At 41.4% G+C, this 16,207-nt stretch overlaps 1 protein-coding gene across 4 annotated transcripts in view; it reads left to right on the top strand.

Moving 5' to 3' along the window:
- ATP6V0A1 (ATPase H+ transporting V0 subunit a1) overlaps window positions 1–16,207 on the top strand; it is a 221,698-nt gene that overhangs the window by 147,141 nt on the left and 58,350 nt on the right. For 2 of the 4 annotated variants that reach the window (XM_069237704.1, XM_069237706.1), the window contains exon 19: window positions 5,587–5,604. The exons of the other annotated variants lie outside the window; for them this stretch is intronic. In XM_069237704.1, coding sequence (XP_069093805.1) covers window positions 5,587–5,604 — 18 coding nt within the window. The remainder of the gene's footprint in view (window positions 1–5,586; window positions 5,605–16,207) is intronic. 4 annotated transcript variants of the gene reach the window in all.

A 16,207-nucleotide genomic window follows, 5' to 3' on the forward strand; every position in this document is an offset into this window, starting at 1 on the left:
TTCAGAGTTGAAAACTAATTGCATTGGAATGACTACAAACGTTATGGTCAAGCTGAAGCCTGTGTGTAAAAAAACGGCTACATCCACCTCACAAGGCTGATGCGATCAAACGGTAGTGGTACCCGTTTTAAAATATAAAGAAAATTTCTGTCACTCATTCAAAAAAGCAGAAAAAAGTCACACCCAACATGTCCACTCCTCAAAAATTGAATTTTATTTGCAAAAAATATATTATCCACAAACAAGCAAACTGACTCAAAGGCTACGCATTTCAACACCAAAGTGTCTTCATCATGGCCAAATTGAAAAAACCTGGGCACTTGCCAAGCCATAATTAAATACCACTTGCAGTAAACAGATAACACCAAAAAAATCAGAATGAATGCTATAAAGCAATTTAAATAAATTATAATGTACACATAAATCAAGGTACAAATACCAATATTTAAAATCTAATAATCCTGGTCATTCCAACCTGTGTACCCTCATTAATAATATGCAAATACAAATGTATAACCAAGATAACAATTTAGGAATAATATCTAAACAATTTAAAGAATAATACCAACTTTATAACCAATCAATAATAAGCTAAAAATATAAATAATAACCAATCATTTACAAACTGCAAATAATGTGTATATATTATGCTTGTATCTAAATGTCCCAAGCTATATTCAAAACATGAGATCCCAAACGGAGAGGACAGGGAAAGATAAAATGCGCATTCCCAATAATAATAATCATAATTAACCAACATGCACATAAAGTTCCTCATCCTCATTGAGGCCCCCGGGGTCTTCGTCCCGAGCAGAATAATGTATTCTGATTCCCTAATCCTAAGGAGTCTCTCGCTGTCTCCTCCCCGTACATTTCTCTCAATCCTATCAATCCCAAAATAAAATAAACAATCAGCATCTCTATTATGCATTCTAGACCAATGTCTCGCCACAGGATAGGAAGTGTCATACTTCTTGATGGCCCTATAATGTTCTAAGATCCTCTTTTTAACCGGGCCAATGGTGCTACCAACATACTGGAGGCCACAAGGGCATTGTAATACATGGATACAGTAATCTGAAACACATGAAATAACTTTGTGAATTGTTCTAACCTCTCCACAGGCTGTCTTAAACGTCCTAACATTTCAACTATTTTTACATGCTTTACATCTACCACATTTGTAAAAACCCCTCTGCTGATTAAACCAACCACGGTTTGTATTATCTTGTTGTCGTAGATAACTATGGACCAGAATATCTTGCAAGGATTTAGCCTTGCGATACGTAAATTGAGGACAGGGAGACAGTGTTTTCCCAATTATAGGATCATGTTTCACCAGTTGCCAATTTTTCATGACTATCCTCCTGACCATGGGACTAGCCATATTGTCATAATCATCCTCATTTCAGGAATTAAATTACATTTCTTTTCAGTCTTCACCAATAATGTTTGCCTATTAATGTTAGTAACCTTCTTACTAGCCATACGCAATATCTTATTGGAATAACCTCTTGCTTGTAATCTCCTGATCACCCTACTCTCCTCTACTTTGTACAATTCCAAGGTGCTACAATTCCTAAGTAATTCACAATAAGGGATGCTATTTTTGAGACTAGTGGGATGGTGGCTAGTTGCATGCAAAATACTATTACCCGCTGTATCTTTGCAGTATAACCTTGTCTGTAATTTATTATCTACTATCTCCACCAAAACATCCAAAAACTCCATCCTTGTTGGATGTATTTTTCGGGTAAATCTTAAATTCAGGGTATTTTGGGAAATGTGATCCAAAAATTCCGCGAGGACCCTCCCAGATCAAAAAAAAGGTCATCAATGTATCGTGTCCACATGGATATATACCTAGTCCATTTCTCATTTTCCTCAACCCAAACCCAAGTGGCCTCCCACCAGCCCATGAAAATACCAGCATAACTTGGGGCGAAGCAACTTCCCATCGCAGTTCCAACCAACTGCCGATACCAAGTATCCTTAAATAGAAATAAATTAATATTCAAGCAAAAATCCAGCATCTCTAACAGCATCATAGAATGGTCATATTTACTGAGTGGTCTATCACGGAAGAAATATCTACATGCTTGAATCCCCAAGTCATGCCGGATACAAGTGTATAGGGATTCTACATCCAAGTAAACCAACAAAAAATGTGGCTCCCAAGGAATACCTTCAATTTTAGAGATAAAATCCATGGTGTCCCTACAATAGGAAGGTAAAGCTAACACGTATGGTAGAATACAAAAATCCAAATAAATGGATGTACGTTCCAAAAGACTGCTATTCGCAGAAATTATGGGTGGCCCAGGAGGATGATGAGAATCCTTATGAATTTTTGGTAACATGTAAAAACATGGTGCTGTTGGTTTTTTAACCAAAAGAAACAGATATTCGTCCGTGTTAAGCAATCCTCTGTCTCTCCAATCGAACAATTTACTATGATATTGGTCAATTGATTCATTATAATTGAACATATTTGTAATCTCTTGATCCCTTTTATTCTTGAGTTGTCTTTCTGCTTAACTACAATACTAATTCACATGCCTTAGAACAACATTACCCCTTTTATCTGACGGTTTAATTACAACATTATGATCATCAATTAAACTCTTCAAAGCCGTTCTTTGCTCATGATTAAGATTTAGCTCACTATTCCTCCTCTTAATACTATGCCACATTTGAAATAAATCTCGAATGACAACTTCATGAAAAGTATCAATCGAATCATAAGTAGTAGACGGATTAAACCTAGATTTAGACTTAAAATGTGTAAACTCAGGTCTACCTAATTCTACATCCATGGACTCAAGAAATTCACGTTCACTCATACCAGAGACATCCATTTCTGCTAAACTTGCTAAAGCCATAAAGCCATCCACATCACTTAATGTTAATTCTGGGGTAACAGCAATAGTGGTAGATGAAATCATATTTGAATCTGTAAGACTTTTCTTATTCTCTTGTTGTAAAAACAGTTTCCTAAGTAATTTACGTACAAACAAAAATAAGTCAATCCTAGTCCGACAAAAATCAAAATCAGCAGTGGGGCAAAAAGATAAACCCAATTCCAAAAGAGAACACTCAGCTGGAGTTAATTGATGTTGCGATAAGTTAATAACAGTTGGGGAAACTTCCCTATCATTTCTTCATTTGCCTCATAAACCTGCCACGTGTTGTCACGCCTTTGGCACTTCCATTTCCCCCTACGTGTCCTTCTTCTCTTGCGCTATTTTCTTCTCTTCGTCTTAATAATCGGCCCGACCAGTCTGATTTCGTTGTAAAAAACGATATTCTTCCAATGAGGTAAAGGGAACATGATCTTTGTCAGGTAACACCTGAGTCTCATCATAGTCTGAAGAATAGTTATCAGAACTGGATTCCGACGTAGCCAGTTCCTGTTTCCTCAAAGAGCCAAATTGTTTGTATTGTTTAATAGCCTCATCATATCTCCGTCCAAAGGTCAAAATTCTCCCTTGGGCATAATCTTCTTATCTTGCAAAAACTTTATTTTCTTCCTCTGTTTAATTTCCTCTTCGTATTTTTCCAGTCTTTTATCCATCAAAGACAAAAAGTCCTTTATAAGCTCTTGTTCTGGATGTTTATCCAGAATTTCTTTCATTTTAATCAATTCTTAAGTCACTTGTTCTAAATCCAAAGAAGCATTTTTGACCAATAGCTTCAACCTAGATTTACAAGACTCTGCTATTAATTTCGACCATTCCTCTAGCAATTTAGGATTGGATTTTGATACGTAGGAGTAATCAATATCCTCAGGCCCCTAGGAATCCTACCTACTTCAAGATAATTCTCCAAAGAAATTACTTCCCAACTTTTACTTATTTCCTTTTTCATTAATTTTTCATAGGAAGTCAATTGTTGGTTGATTGTCTTGGCCAAAGGCTCACTCCCAGTAGTTGAGACCATCAAGCCACTTTCAGTAATATCAGCACTTTCATCAAATAAATCTTTTGCAGCAATTTTTTTTTTTTAATGTAATTGGAGTTACAACATAAAGACCTAACACATAATTGGTTATAAATTCCCCAAGTATCCTATTAAGTTAAATTGTATATAATTATATAATGCTATGTATTTTCATCTTTCAAATAATACATACAGCACTTTGGCTTCTTTGCATTGTGAAACATGTTACTATACATAGCATTACTATGGCTAAACCTATAATTTAGTTGAAAGTCTTAATATTTTGGAGCTCGTTTTTTTTTTTAACGGTGTTCTGGATTTTAACTATGTTGGAAGAAAATACAAATGATCTTGACTTTAGTTAAGAAATAAATACTATTAAAAGACATTTATGAACTCACTTAAAACCTAGTATCCGTAGAAGGTTATAGTGGAAAAGCAGTATATGTATATCCTCACAGGTACATAAGTTTACCGTAAAAATGTAGTCTTATAGACAAAAAAAAAAGAAATTAAGTGCCTTCATTTTAGTACATCGTATGATGACTACTGTGTGTATGTATTCACTCCTACCCTTCTCTCGGAGATATGCACAGTTACTTGCAAACAGGATCTTCGTCTCTTGTCCAAACCATGTCACTGGTTCCTTTGTATATCCCCTTTGTGTGTAACATTGTTGGGTATTCTTTGTAGACTTTTTTTTTTTTTTATTCCACTAGGTGGGAGTACCTGTTCCCTAGAAACCTCCTACATAAGGAGCATTTTACTAGGGGTTGCTAAATTATAAAAGCAATATTGGGATGACCTCTGCAGAATGTACACATAATGGTAAATATTGCACATCAAATGCATTATTGTCCCATTTTACTGTGGAAGGATAGTGGAAGCTTACAAAAGAGAAACATTACTTAGGTCTTTGGGTCTAGGCAGCCATGAGGAGGCAGAAATGCTAAATAGTTTCCTACAAAAAGGGGTTTATGCTTAATTTATAGGCTGAGTTAAACTTTAGTTTGAGCATTTCTGAAATAACTCGTGTCTCAGGAAGGAATTGTTGTTTGTTTCAAAGTACACCTGGTATTAAGGAGAGCAAATGTACACAATAATCACTGATCCAAATAATGTACTGGTGGTCAGCTTTAGCATGACCAAGCATAAGCTTGCAATTCTTGAGTACTAAATAGGTTTGGGCTGACTCTGTCAAAATCATGAAGTTCAATGTATGTTTGTACGTATGTGAGTTATATGACTCAAAGTTAGATAAAAAACAGTGGAGCGCTGTGGGACTGTTTCTTCATTGTTCTTGGGGAGGGGATCTCTACTGTCCTTTAGAAGTAGGACCATCACTTATTGATTATCTCTTTCTCCCAGCCCTTGAGCTATTCCTAATTTGGTACAGTGGAGGACAAAAATATGTCTGGGTGGTCATTCTTCTAGTTTTACCACTTTACCATGTGTCTGATTGTAGTCTAGTTTTTCTGAAATGAATCGAAATGGCTGCCATGTGATTCATTTGGCAGTGCATGCACAGATCATTTTGATATAAATGCACCCAGGTTACTCTGGGAATCCTTAAATTCAATTATATGTTTGTGACTAATGACCTTGTGTTTTTTGACTCTGCATTAAATATTGATTTGTGTTTTCAAGGCTGCCGAGGATGAAGTGGTAAGACTAAAGCCAACTTTGCATGTATTCATCTCTTGAGCTTCTTTTGCCATCACTCATTACGTTCGTTCCTTTGTCCCTTCGCAGACATACACATTCCATGTGGTCCATTGTGATTTGCTTTGCTAGAGATCTTTCCACTTGCAGGTCTCATAGCGCAAGATCTGAATGCAACATCTAGTTTCAAGTGGCTCCGACCCACTTCACTGCCTGCTGTTGGGACTTTAGACCTGCAAAGCACCCTGATTTTAGTCCATCGAAACCATTATTGGTCAATTACTGTTACACATGGCCTTCCAGTGCTCATCTGTGTCCCCAGATGACCTTATCTGTCGTGATATTGGTATTTCAAACATGATGGCACTGCAGCGATGTCAGTAACATATGACTTGTGAGTGCTTTCCAAGCACTAAAAGCAGGGATAATGACAGTCTCTCAATTTCTCTGCATGTCCCTTCACTCCTGTTGGCCCTACCAGCATAGCTATATTTGTCCTCTCACTGTAATGATTTAAAATAATTACAGCAGAACTCCATAATATTGTGTGTATGCGTAGATGATTTGTCTGTGAAATAAAGACAGCATGATGTAGGAAGAGTTCTGCTTTGTCCTAGTGACAGAAGGGGGTTAAGGCAACTCATTTAGAAGTGGGACATTTGAAACCTGATCTGGCGTGTGACAAAATCACACGTTTACAGAGAGCAACAATTGTCATATTTCAATCCTGCAAAATGTTTGAAACCCAAAATGATGCCCCGGAATAATACTAATACAAAACCTTTATGATGGCCCAACACCTCATAAGATTGCACATAGAATTGATGCTGTAATTCCCTGCAGCTCTGGGCTTGGCTTTCCACCTCTAAACCACTATCCTCCCAGTACATGCACCTAAGTCAGATTAGTACCATTAGAAGTGGAACCTCTAAATTACTAACTTCTCCGTCAGAAGGTGCACACTTTTTAGGGGTGACAGTGTAGGTTTCACCAGTCAGAAGCACTGCACAAGAGGAAAGCATAAAGTGTGCCTGCAGAAGTTCAAGTGTATACAGCTTTGTATGATGAGCATGAATGGGTCGCCTGTGGAATAACTTCTTGTTGACGGGAGCATTGTGTTTACCTCATAAGCTTAATGCCACTTCCAACTTGAGCTCCTTGGAAAGGCTACAGTATAATTGTGTGAACAGTTACCACCATTATTCTTTTTATGTTATGTATGTATTAAATGTGGTTTATTGAGGTGGAGACTTTAAAACTGTGACTAGAGTCAGGCATGCACCCCAGAGCTTCATGCTCTTGCCTTTAGTTGCACACTGTTGCAGCGAGAGCGGAATCAACACTAATTTGGATCTGAAGATATCTGTCCAAGATGTTCAGTAATGTGTTCAAATACAACTGCAACTGGCAGTTCCCACTGTAGCCTTATCGCGGGACAGCTGTGTAACCTCAGAAGGAATTGGACATGAGAGCCAAGGGGTCTTGAGATCTTGTTCAGGCATGATGTCCATATTTGGTCTGTTGCCTGATCTTTTTGGAAAGATTTCAAAAAGCTGAATTTAGACAAGACCTATGCATGGCTTCATTTATGCTAATAGTATATTTAGATAATTCAGGAAATGCAAAAAACAAATGTGTCATAGTACTTTCTTTTTCAGTGAAAATAAGTATTGTGATTTAACGATTTTAGCTGTTTAAATATATTTTTGTCCTTTATTTCATTGTATGTTTTTTCAGTTAACCTATGCAATCACTAGTAGCCTCTGGGCTGTCTCCTCAGTGAGTGCAGATTCTTGAGTCACAGTTAAAGAATCAAGAAAAGCACCCGCATTGCATTTAGAAGAAGCAGCATCATGCTGGTCACCCTCTCTAGTTCACTGACTGTAGAGGGAATTGCAAGGAATACAAAATGGGAAAATATAATACACGGACAAAACATTCTATCTCTCTACCAAGGGAAAATACAACCAAACTAAAGAACAAAAAACTTTAAATTTTTGCCCCTCTCTTAAATATTGTTGGCTTTGTGGAGCTGCTTGGTCTGGGCCTAGCATGCTGCTGACAGTAGGTGGGGTGGAAGCTTCTATTCGGAAGTGCATGTTGCCTAGATATTAGAGAGTGCCTAGTGAAGCAAGTGACTGGGTCACCCAGTGGTCTGAAGCGACATCCAAAATCAGAGAGCTACTTGATGAAGATGACGCAAAAATCCAGTGGTACTGGAGTGCAGTTGGGATACTGAGTGTGAAGTGGCCTCAGTGGATTCATTGTCTGGAACAGTGGTAGGAGAGAGGATGGCAGAGAAGTGTTGGAAATGACAAAGAACAGGGGCAGATGGCCATGATGCTGCCTGCCCTGCAAGGGAAAGAGCACTTGGTGACTGGTGGCAAATGGTTGTGCTCATCCTTTGCAAGAGATTTGCCAGATGGTGAGTAGGTGATGCTTTAGTCTGTTTTAGCAAGCGAGTGAGCACTACAGTGGGTCCAGAATAACCTATGTGGCCCTTTGGACCGACCAGGCAGTGTGAAAGTGAACCATAAAATGGCAGTGCTGGGGCCTTGCTGTTTCAGAGATGGCTGCTGAGACTGAGGAGATGGCAGCCCTGGGTCAGTTCTGCAATATGTATGTGGATGGGCTAAGGTAAGTGTGGGGTTTTCCCAGTGAACGCTTGGAGAAAAATGTGATCAGACAGCAGTCCAGACCCATCAATGGACTTGTGCCATCCATCTTTTGAGGAACATCTCCTTGGCTCTGGAGCAGGTAGCTTGTGTGCTGGGTGATGACAAGACGTGAAGATCCCTGCTCCTGCATTGCCTGGCTAATATGGAACCATATGGAGAGCGGTGGCTGACCTGCAGGTGCCACGACTGAAACCTGTCATGAACCACACTCCTTAAAGCAGGGTCTGTTCTCTTTCTGTTGTCCTGCAGACCGGCTGTCTGACAGGCAGTCAGGTGCATTATCGTGATGGTGGATGGGTGTGGACTGCTTGCTGTTGACTGGGGTTTTGTTGGAGACAGAGAGAATGATTTGTCAACTAGAGGCAGAGTGGGAAGAGTTGTTCAGGGCCTGGTTCCCCTGTTCCTCCTCTAGCCAGAAAAAACACTGCATTGGGTGTGATTTGTCAGAGGGCCATGTAACTATGTGCTGTGCAGATTCCACTAGAATTTTTTTTTTACTGTAATTCTACAATCTAGCAGCCCAGCAGGACTTGCTTGTCTCTGGCAAACCAGAAATCTGATGAATCGATGTAACTGTAACAAAATATGTGGTACATTTTCCACTGTCCTAAAGGCAATACTTTACAGTATACTACTGGACACATTTAGATCATTATGGATACAATGGTCTGCTTTGCCGATCATCTACCCAGCAAAGACGTGGATAATTTTATGGAGGTAGAGAATGAAGGCAAACCTGGATCCTACTAATTTATTAGTGAATCGGTTGACGTTTCTGATCTCTCATCTGATGGTTGGTGCCACAGTGCGTGTTTGAAGTTGCCCTCTTGGCTTTAAATCAAAGGCCTAAAACCCAATGGACTGCAAACAATTCTGACCCTTCTTTTTTCCAGCACATCTGTTTGGATTGCACGTCAGTGACCAGATGCATAAAATTGTTGTGGAAGCTGAGAACTTAATGCAGCAGCTTTTAAAAGGATAGGAAATTCACATGACCATGTTAAGCATTCAGATTGCAGATACCACCACTGAATTATAAACCCTACTTCCAGCCTACTCAGCACAGCTCTCGGTATCAACCATAGTCCCACTTTTGCCAAATAATACCACCAAGGGGACAGCGGTCGCCGTTTGTAGCAGGAGGAAAAATCAACAGTACTACACACAGGGAGTTTTTGTCCTCACCATTACCTACTGCACTAATGGGGTGAATATCCGCACCGGGAAGAGAGTAAAAAATGTGAAAGCGACAGTAGGTCGCTCTCTATTCAAACCACAGGTTACATGCATAAACCTCCAATAGTGCCCTCAGTACTTTCCAACCATTTCCACCTAGCCCTTCCCAGAAAAGAAGTAAAAATGAAAAAGAGAAATGTTACTCCCCAGAATGCATTAGAACAAATGCCTGTAATTAAGAATTTCTGGCCAAATAGTTCAGACTCATTTAGGATTTTAACATATTGGTGCATTAGCAGATCTTCCCCCAGATTCATCAAGGAAACCTGTGGTGTTCAACAGATCTTCAAGGTGCATACTTTCATAACCATTTGGCCAGAAATGTTGAAACTGCTAAGATTTGCAGTCAGTAGAGCACTTCTCACAATGCATGGCGATAGTGCCCACACATCTTAGGAAGACATGCCAGTTTTGCACCTGTGTCTGAATAACTGACGTTTGAAAAACAAGGTCAGACCAGAAAGTGCTGCAGTATTTTCAGACAACAGTGCATCATATGTAAGCTCTGGGTCTTCATATTCATCAAAACAAAGCTGACTGCACAAAAATCGGGAGAGTACAGTACTTAAGAATACTCCTTGATAGAAAACCAGCAAACGTGTATTCTTTGGAAGAGAGGCTGTTACCACTCCAGCAGGAATGCACTCATTTAATTGTAATCAAACACCCTGCTGCATGGTAGATATCATTCCTACTGGTTTCAATGGTATCCTCTATAACAACAGTACATAATGCAAGACGAATCAGATGATCTCTGCAAGAGTGTATGGCAGATTAATAAATAATTTCTTGAGGATTCTAGATGTCAAATTGAAGGTACGTTGATGCTGTTGTGGCAGCTCTGCAATCATGCAATAAGGAGGACAAAACTTCATAATTTAAGACATGCCTTTCTGGCATGTGATCCCAACAGAGGGACGCAAACTCAACACTCCTGTGAAAGGGTACACACTTTGGAGACCAAGGTTGATGGTTCATGAAGGAATAGTGTTATCACATACTTGTTTTGGAACTCCAAGGAGTCCATTTGGCTCTAATCTCTATTCTACAATAGTTAATCATCGGAGAAGTGTTGATCAGGTTAGAAACACAGCAATGATCTATTACCTCCATAAGCACAACCAAGAAGGTCCTGTCCATTTGGTACTTGATGAAACCAAGAGACATCAGATTGGCAGGAAAACATATTCTAGGTGTCCAAAACCAACAGGCAGATGCTCTAGGAAGGATGATGTCAAAGGTCCACAAATGGGTTTCCAACAACTGAACCACAACAGCTAATGTTGGAGTCTTACACAAATAGATATTTCCGTAATAGTGCAAAATGCCATTACTTTACATCCAGGTGTTAGTAAAGAGGATCCCTGTGAAATGTCTTTTTGTTATCCAGGTCAAAAGCATTCCATTGCACTTTTCCTCCAAGTCGATAATCAAACTATAATAGAATAAAGCAAGAATAATACTAGTAGCCCGTTGAGACTAAGGCAGTGGTAGTTAATTGATTTGCCTCACATCCGAGGAGACGTGCGTGAGGTTGCCATGCACACTATACTGTCCTGAGTTTCAGGGCAAGATTCTACACCACAGTCTAGCATCTCTCAGCATAACAGCATTACTCCTGAATTTATCCAGTACTGCCTTCCTGCGTCCAGAGTGCATGCACATCCTAACGTAGGTGAAAAGGCTACCTTAGGAGCACTTCAGATGCATTCAGGGGGAAACATTTCTACATATAGAACATCGAGAAGTCCACTGATACAAGCTAATGTCAGGAAGCTAAAGTCCTTTCTTTCTTGTGCTTTACTTGTGCTTTACTAGATCAACTTGTATTTTTCAACCATAGTAATTAATGTAGCAGCTGTTACAGCATACAGGCTGATTCTTTCTCAGTGTTACTTGTGTTCCAATCATCAGAAATTGCCTGAAGGACCTGAAGAAGTCACACTGACCAGTGAGCTGCCCCTACTCTCCAGTGGAATTCAGTTTAGCCATAGCTCAGGTTGAGCTTCATTTAAACTTGTATATAAACTTTATCTGCAATGTTTTACATGGGAAACTTTTTCCTGATGGCAATTACATCCGCTGAGAGGGTGAGTGAAATTCAAACTATATGCACTAAGGAATTATATACGATCTTCCTTAATGGGAAGTTAGTCCACAGAACATACCCTTCCTTACTGAAATTAGTCTCTAAGTTTCATAATCTTGGTTCTGTCTCTCTTCTAGTATTTTTCCTAGTCTAACTTATCCAGAAGGGGAGTTTTTACACCCTTGTGTTAAATAAAGGTCTGAATTAGTAGAAACTAAGTACTCAATACTTTCAAGTCACCTGTTTATTAATCATGGCCATATAAATCTCTGCAGAGCGGCTTCTAAACTGCGCATATCCAGATGGATAATGCCCTCTCCTCTATTATAGTATCTTAAAGTGAATAAATCACGCCAAGGTTGTCAGGAACCTCATTCAATTAGGAGAAAGGCAGTTAGAGCATGCTTAGACATGTACTAATTGGAGAAATTTGCAATCCAGCAAACAGGTGATCAGGCCGCCAGTGTGCAAAGCAGTATTGTCTGATTCTAGAATGGATGCGCAAATATGCGAGGGGTCCTTGTGTAATTTATTTTAATGAAGCTAGAAATGTCTGACTATGTTTTTTTTATCGAATCGGTTTTTCTAATTATCACGCTTCACACTTTCAAGGAGTGAGCTAGCTCTTGTGCTAAATGTTCATGGATTTCAGCAAAGATCCTATGCAGGGTCGGACTGGGAAAGAGAATAGGCCAGAGAATCTAAACAAAAGGTTCGATGGCATCTGTCGCTGTAGATACGCATGTTTTGCAATAGCTCGCCATCTGGTGTTGGGCCGGAGTGTTACAAGTTGTTTTTCTTCGAAGAAGTCTTTCGAGTCACGGGACCGAGTGACTCCTCCTTTTGTCTCCATTGCGCATGGGCGTCGACTCCATCTTCGATTGTTTTTTTTCCGCCATCGGGTTCGGACGTGTTCCTGTCGCTCCGAGTTTCGGAACGGAAAGATAGCTAATTTCGGAAGATTTTCGTCGGTATTGTTGCGTTCGGGATCGGCGTAGTTAGATTCAACACCGCGTCGAAGGATCGAAGAGCTCCGGTGCCCTTCGGGGTAGTTTTTCGATCCCCCGTCGGGGCCTGGTCGGCCCGACCGCGTGCTGAAGAACGCCGATGGAACGGACCCCGTTCCGTTTCTGCCCCAAATGCCACAATAAATACCCCTATACAGACCAACACTTGGTCTGTAACCTGTGCCTGTCACCTGAGCACAGTGAAGACACCTGCGAGGCCTGTCGTGCGTTCCGGTCCCGAAAAACACTCCGAGACCGTCGAGCCAGAAGACTTCAGATGGCGTCCGCGCCGACAGCCCACCGAGAGTTCGAGGAACAAGAAGAGGAAGGTACCTTCTCCATCCAAGAATCGGACTCCGAAGGATTCGACGATACACAAACCGTGAGTAAGACGTCGAAAACCACACAGAGGAAGATTTACAAGGCCCAGGGGACGCCACTGCCATCAGGCCATGGCTCCACCCATAAATTCGGTGACCGACCTTCGGCACCGAAAAAGGCCCAAACAGTGCTGAGATCGTCCGACTCCGGTCGAGACACCGGCACGCAGCCTTCTCGGGACCGAGAAAGTGCTGGAGACAAGCATCGACACCGAGATACCGGTGTAGACACGGCTCGACGCTGAGACAGCGGCACCGAAGAAGATCGACGCCGAGAGGTTTCGGCCCCGAAAAAGAAAAAAGTCACCTCGGAGCCGAAAAAAGATGCAGACAGGGTTTCGGTGCCGAAACAAACTGCAACTGACCCAGTTTCAGGCTCTTATACAGAAGAGCACTCGCTAACCTCCCAAATGCAAAAGCATAGGTTTGAGGAAGAACTACACTCAACGGATGTAGACCATACGCAAAAGCGTATTTTCATACAGCAGGGGACAGGAAAGATAAGCACCCTTCCCCCTATTAGAAGAAAGAGAAGATTGGAGTTCCAAACTGAACAATCACTACAAACAAAAGTGGTGAAAAAAGTTACCCCACCACCCTCTCCTCCACCTGTGATTAACGTCTCACCAGCACAAACTCCATCACATTCCCCAGCTCACACCACCATGAGCCAGGGTGACCAAGATCAAGACGCATGGGACTTATACGACGCCCCAGTGTCAGATAACAGTCCGGAGGCATACCCTACGAAGCCATCTCCACCAGAGGACAGCACTGCGTATTCTCAAGTGGTGGCTAGAGCAGCACAATTTCACAACGTAAGCCTCCACTCAGAACAGGTCGAGGATGATTTTTTATTCAACACACTCTCCTCCACCCACAGCTCATACCAAAGCCTGCCTATGCTCCCTGGTATGCTCCGGCACGCAAAAGAAATCTTTAAGGAGCCGGGCAAAAGTAGGTCAATCACACCAAGGGTGGAAAAAAAGTATAAGGCGCCTCCTACAGACCCGGTTTTCATTACTACACAGCTGCCACCAGACTCTGTCGTTGTAGGAGCAGCTAGGAAAAGGGCCAACTCCCACACATCTGGAGATGCACCACCCCCAGATAAAGAAAGCCGCAAGTTCGATGCAGCTGGTAAGAGAGTCGCAGCACAAGCTGCAAACCAGTGGCGCATCGCGAACTCCCAGGCACTACTTGCGCGCTATAACAGAGCCCACTGGGACGAGATGCAACATCTCATTGAACATCTGCCCAAGGACTTACAAAATAGGGCAAAACAAGTGGTTGAGGAGGGACAGACCATTTCCAACAACCAGATCCGCTCCTCCATGGACGCTGCAGATACAGCTGCACGGACAATTAATACATCTGTAACTATCAGAAGGCATGCATGGCTCCGAACGTCTGGATTTAAACCAGAGATTCAACAAGCAGTTCTCAATATGCCTTTTAACGAAAAAGAACTGTTCGGTCCAGAAGTGGACACAGCGATTGAGAAACTCAAAAAAGATACGGACACTGCCAAAGCCATGGGCGCACTCTACTCCCCGCAGAGCAGAGGGAATTACAGCACATTCCGTAAAACACCCTTTCGAGGGGGGTTTCGGGGTCAGAGCACACAAGCCAGCACCTCACAAGCAACACCGTCCAGTTACCAGGGACAGTATAGAGGAGGTTTTCGGGGACAATATAGAGGAGGGCAATTCCCTAGGAATAGAGGAAGATTTCAGAGCCCCAAAACCCCTACTACTAAACAGTGACTCACATGTCACTCACCCCCTCCACACAACACCAGTGGGGGGAAGAATAAGTCATTATTACAAAGCATGGGAGGAAATCACTACAGACACTTGGGTTCTAGCAATTATCCAACATGGTTATTGCATAGAATTTCTACAATTCCCTCCAAACATACCACCAAAAGCACAAAATTTGACTACACATCATTCCAATCTCCTGGAGATAGAAGTGCAGGCACTATTGCAAAATAATGCAATCGAATTAGTGCCAAACACACAAATAAACACAGGAGTTTACTCACTGTACTTTCTGATACCAAAGAAGGACAAAACGCTGAGACCAATCCTAGACCTCAGAGTAGTGAACACTTTCATCAAATCAGACCACTTTCACATGGTCACACTACAAGAAGTATTGCCATTGCTAAAACTACACGACTACATGGCAACTTTAGACCTCAAGGATGCTTATTTCCATATACCAATACACCCATCGCACAGGAAATACCTAAGGTTTGTATTCAAGGGAATACATTACCAATTCAAGTTACTGCCTTTCGGATTAACAACCGCTCCAAGAGTCTTTACCAAATGTCTAGCGGTAGTCGCTGCACACATAAGAAGGCAGCAAATACATGTGTTCCCATATCTAGACGACTGGCTAATCAAGGCCCATTCGTTAATAGAGTGCTCAAATCACACAAATCATATCATACAAACCCTCTTCAAACTAGGGTTCACCGTCAACTTCACAAAATCCAAAATTCTGCCGCGCAAGGTACAACAATACCTGGGAGCCATAATAGACACATCAAAAGGAGTAGCCACTCCAAGTCCACAAAGAATTCAAAATTTCAACACCATCATACAACGCATGTATCCAACACAAAGGATACAAGCAAAGATGGTACTACAACTCCTAGGCATGATGTCTTCATGCATAGCCATTGTCCCAAACGCAAGAATGCACATGAGGCCCTTACAACAGTGCCTAGCATCACAATGGTCACAAGCACAGGGTCACCTTCTAGATCTGGTGTTAATAGACCGCCAAACTTACCTCTCGCTTCTGTGGTGGAACAACATAAATTTAAACAAAGGGCGGCCTTTCCAAGACCCAGTGCCACAATACGTAATAACAACAGATGCTTCCATGACAGGGTGAGGAGCACACCTCGATCAACACAGCATACAAGGACAATGGAACGTACATCAAACAAAACTGCATATAAATCACCTAGAACTTCTAGCAGTTTTTCAAGCACTAAAAGCTTTCCAACCAATAATAGTTCCCAAATACATTCTCGTCAAAACAGACAACATGACAACAATGTATTATCTAAACAAGCAAGGGGGGACGCACTCCACGCAGTTAAGCCTGCTAGCACAAAAGATTTGGCGCTGGGCAATTCACAACCAAATTCGCCTAATAGCACAATTTATACCAGGGATCCAAAATCAACTCGCAGAC

This window comes from Pleurodeles waltl, chromosome 6, assembly GCF_031143425.1.
Source record: "Pleurodeles waltl isolate 20211129_DDA chromosome 6, aPleWal1.hap1.20221129, whole genome shotgun sequence".
Classification (NCBI taxonomy): Eukaryota; Metazoa; Chordata; class Amphibia; order Caudata; family Salamandridae; genus Pleurodeles; species Pleurodeles waltl.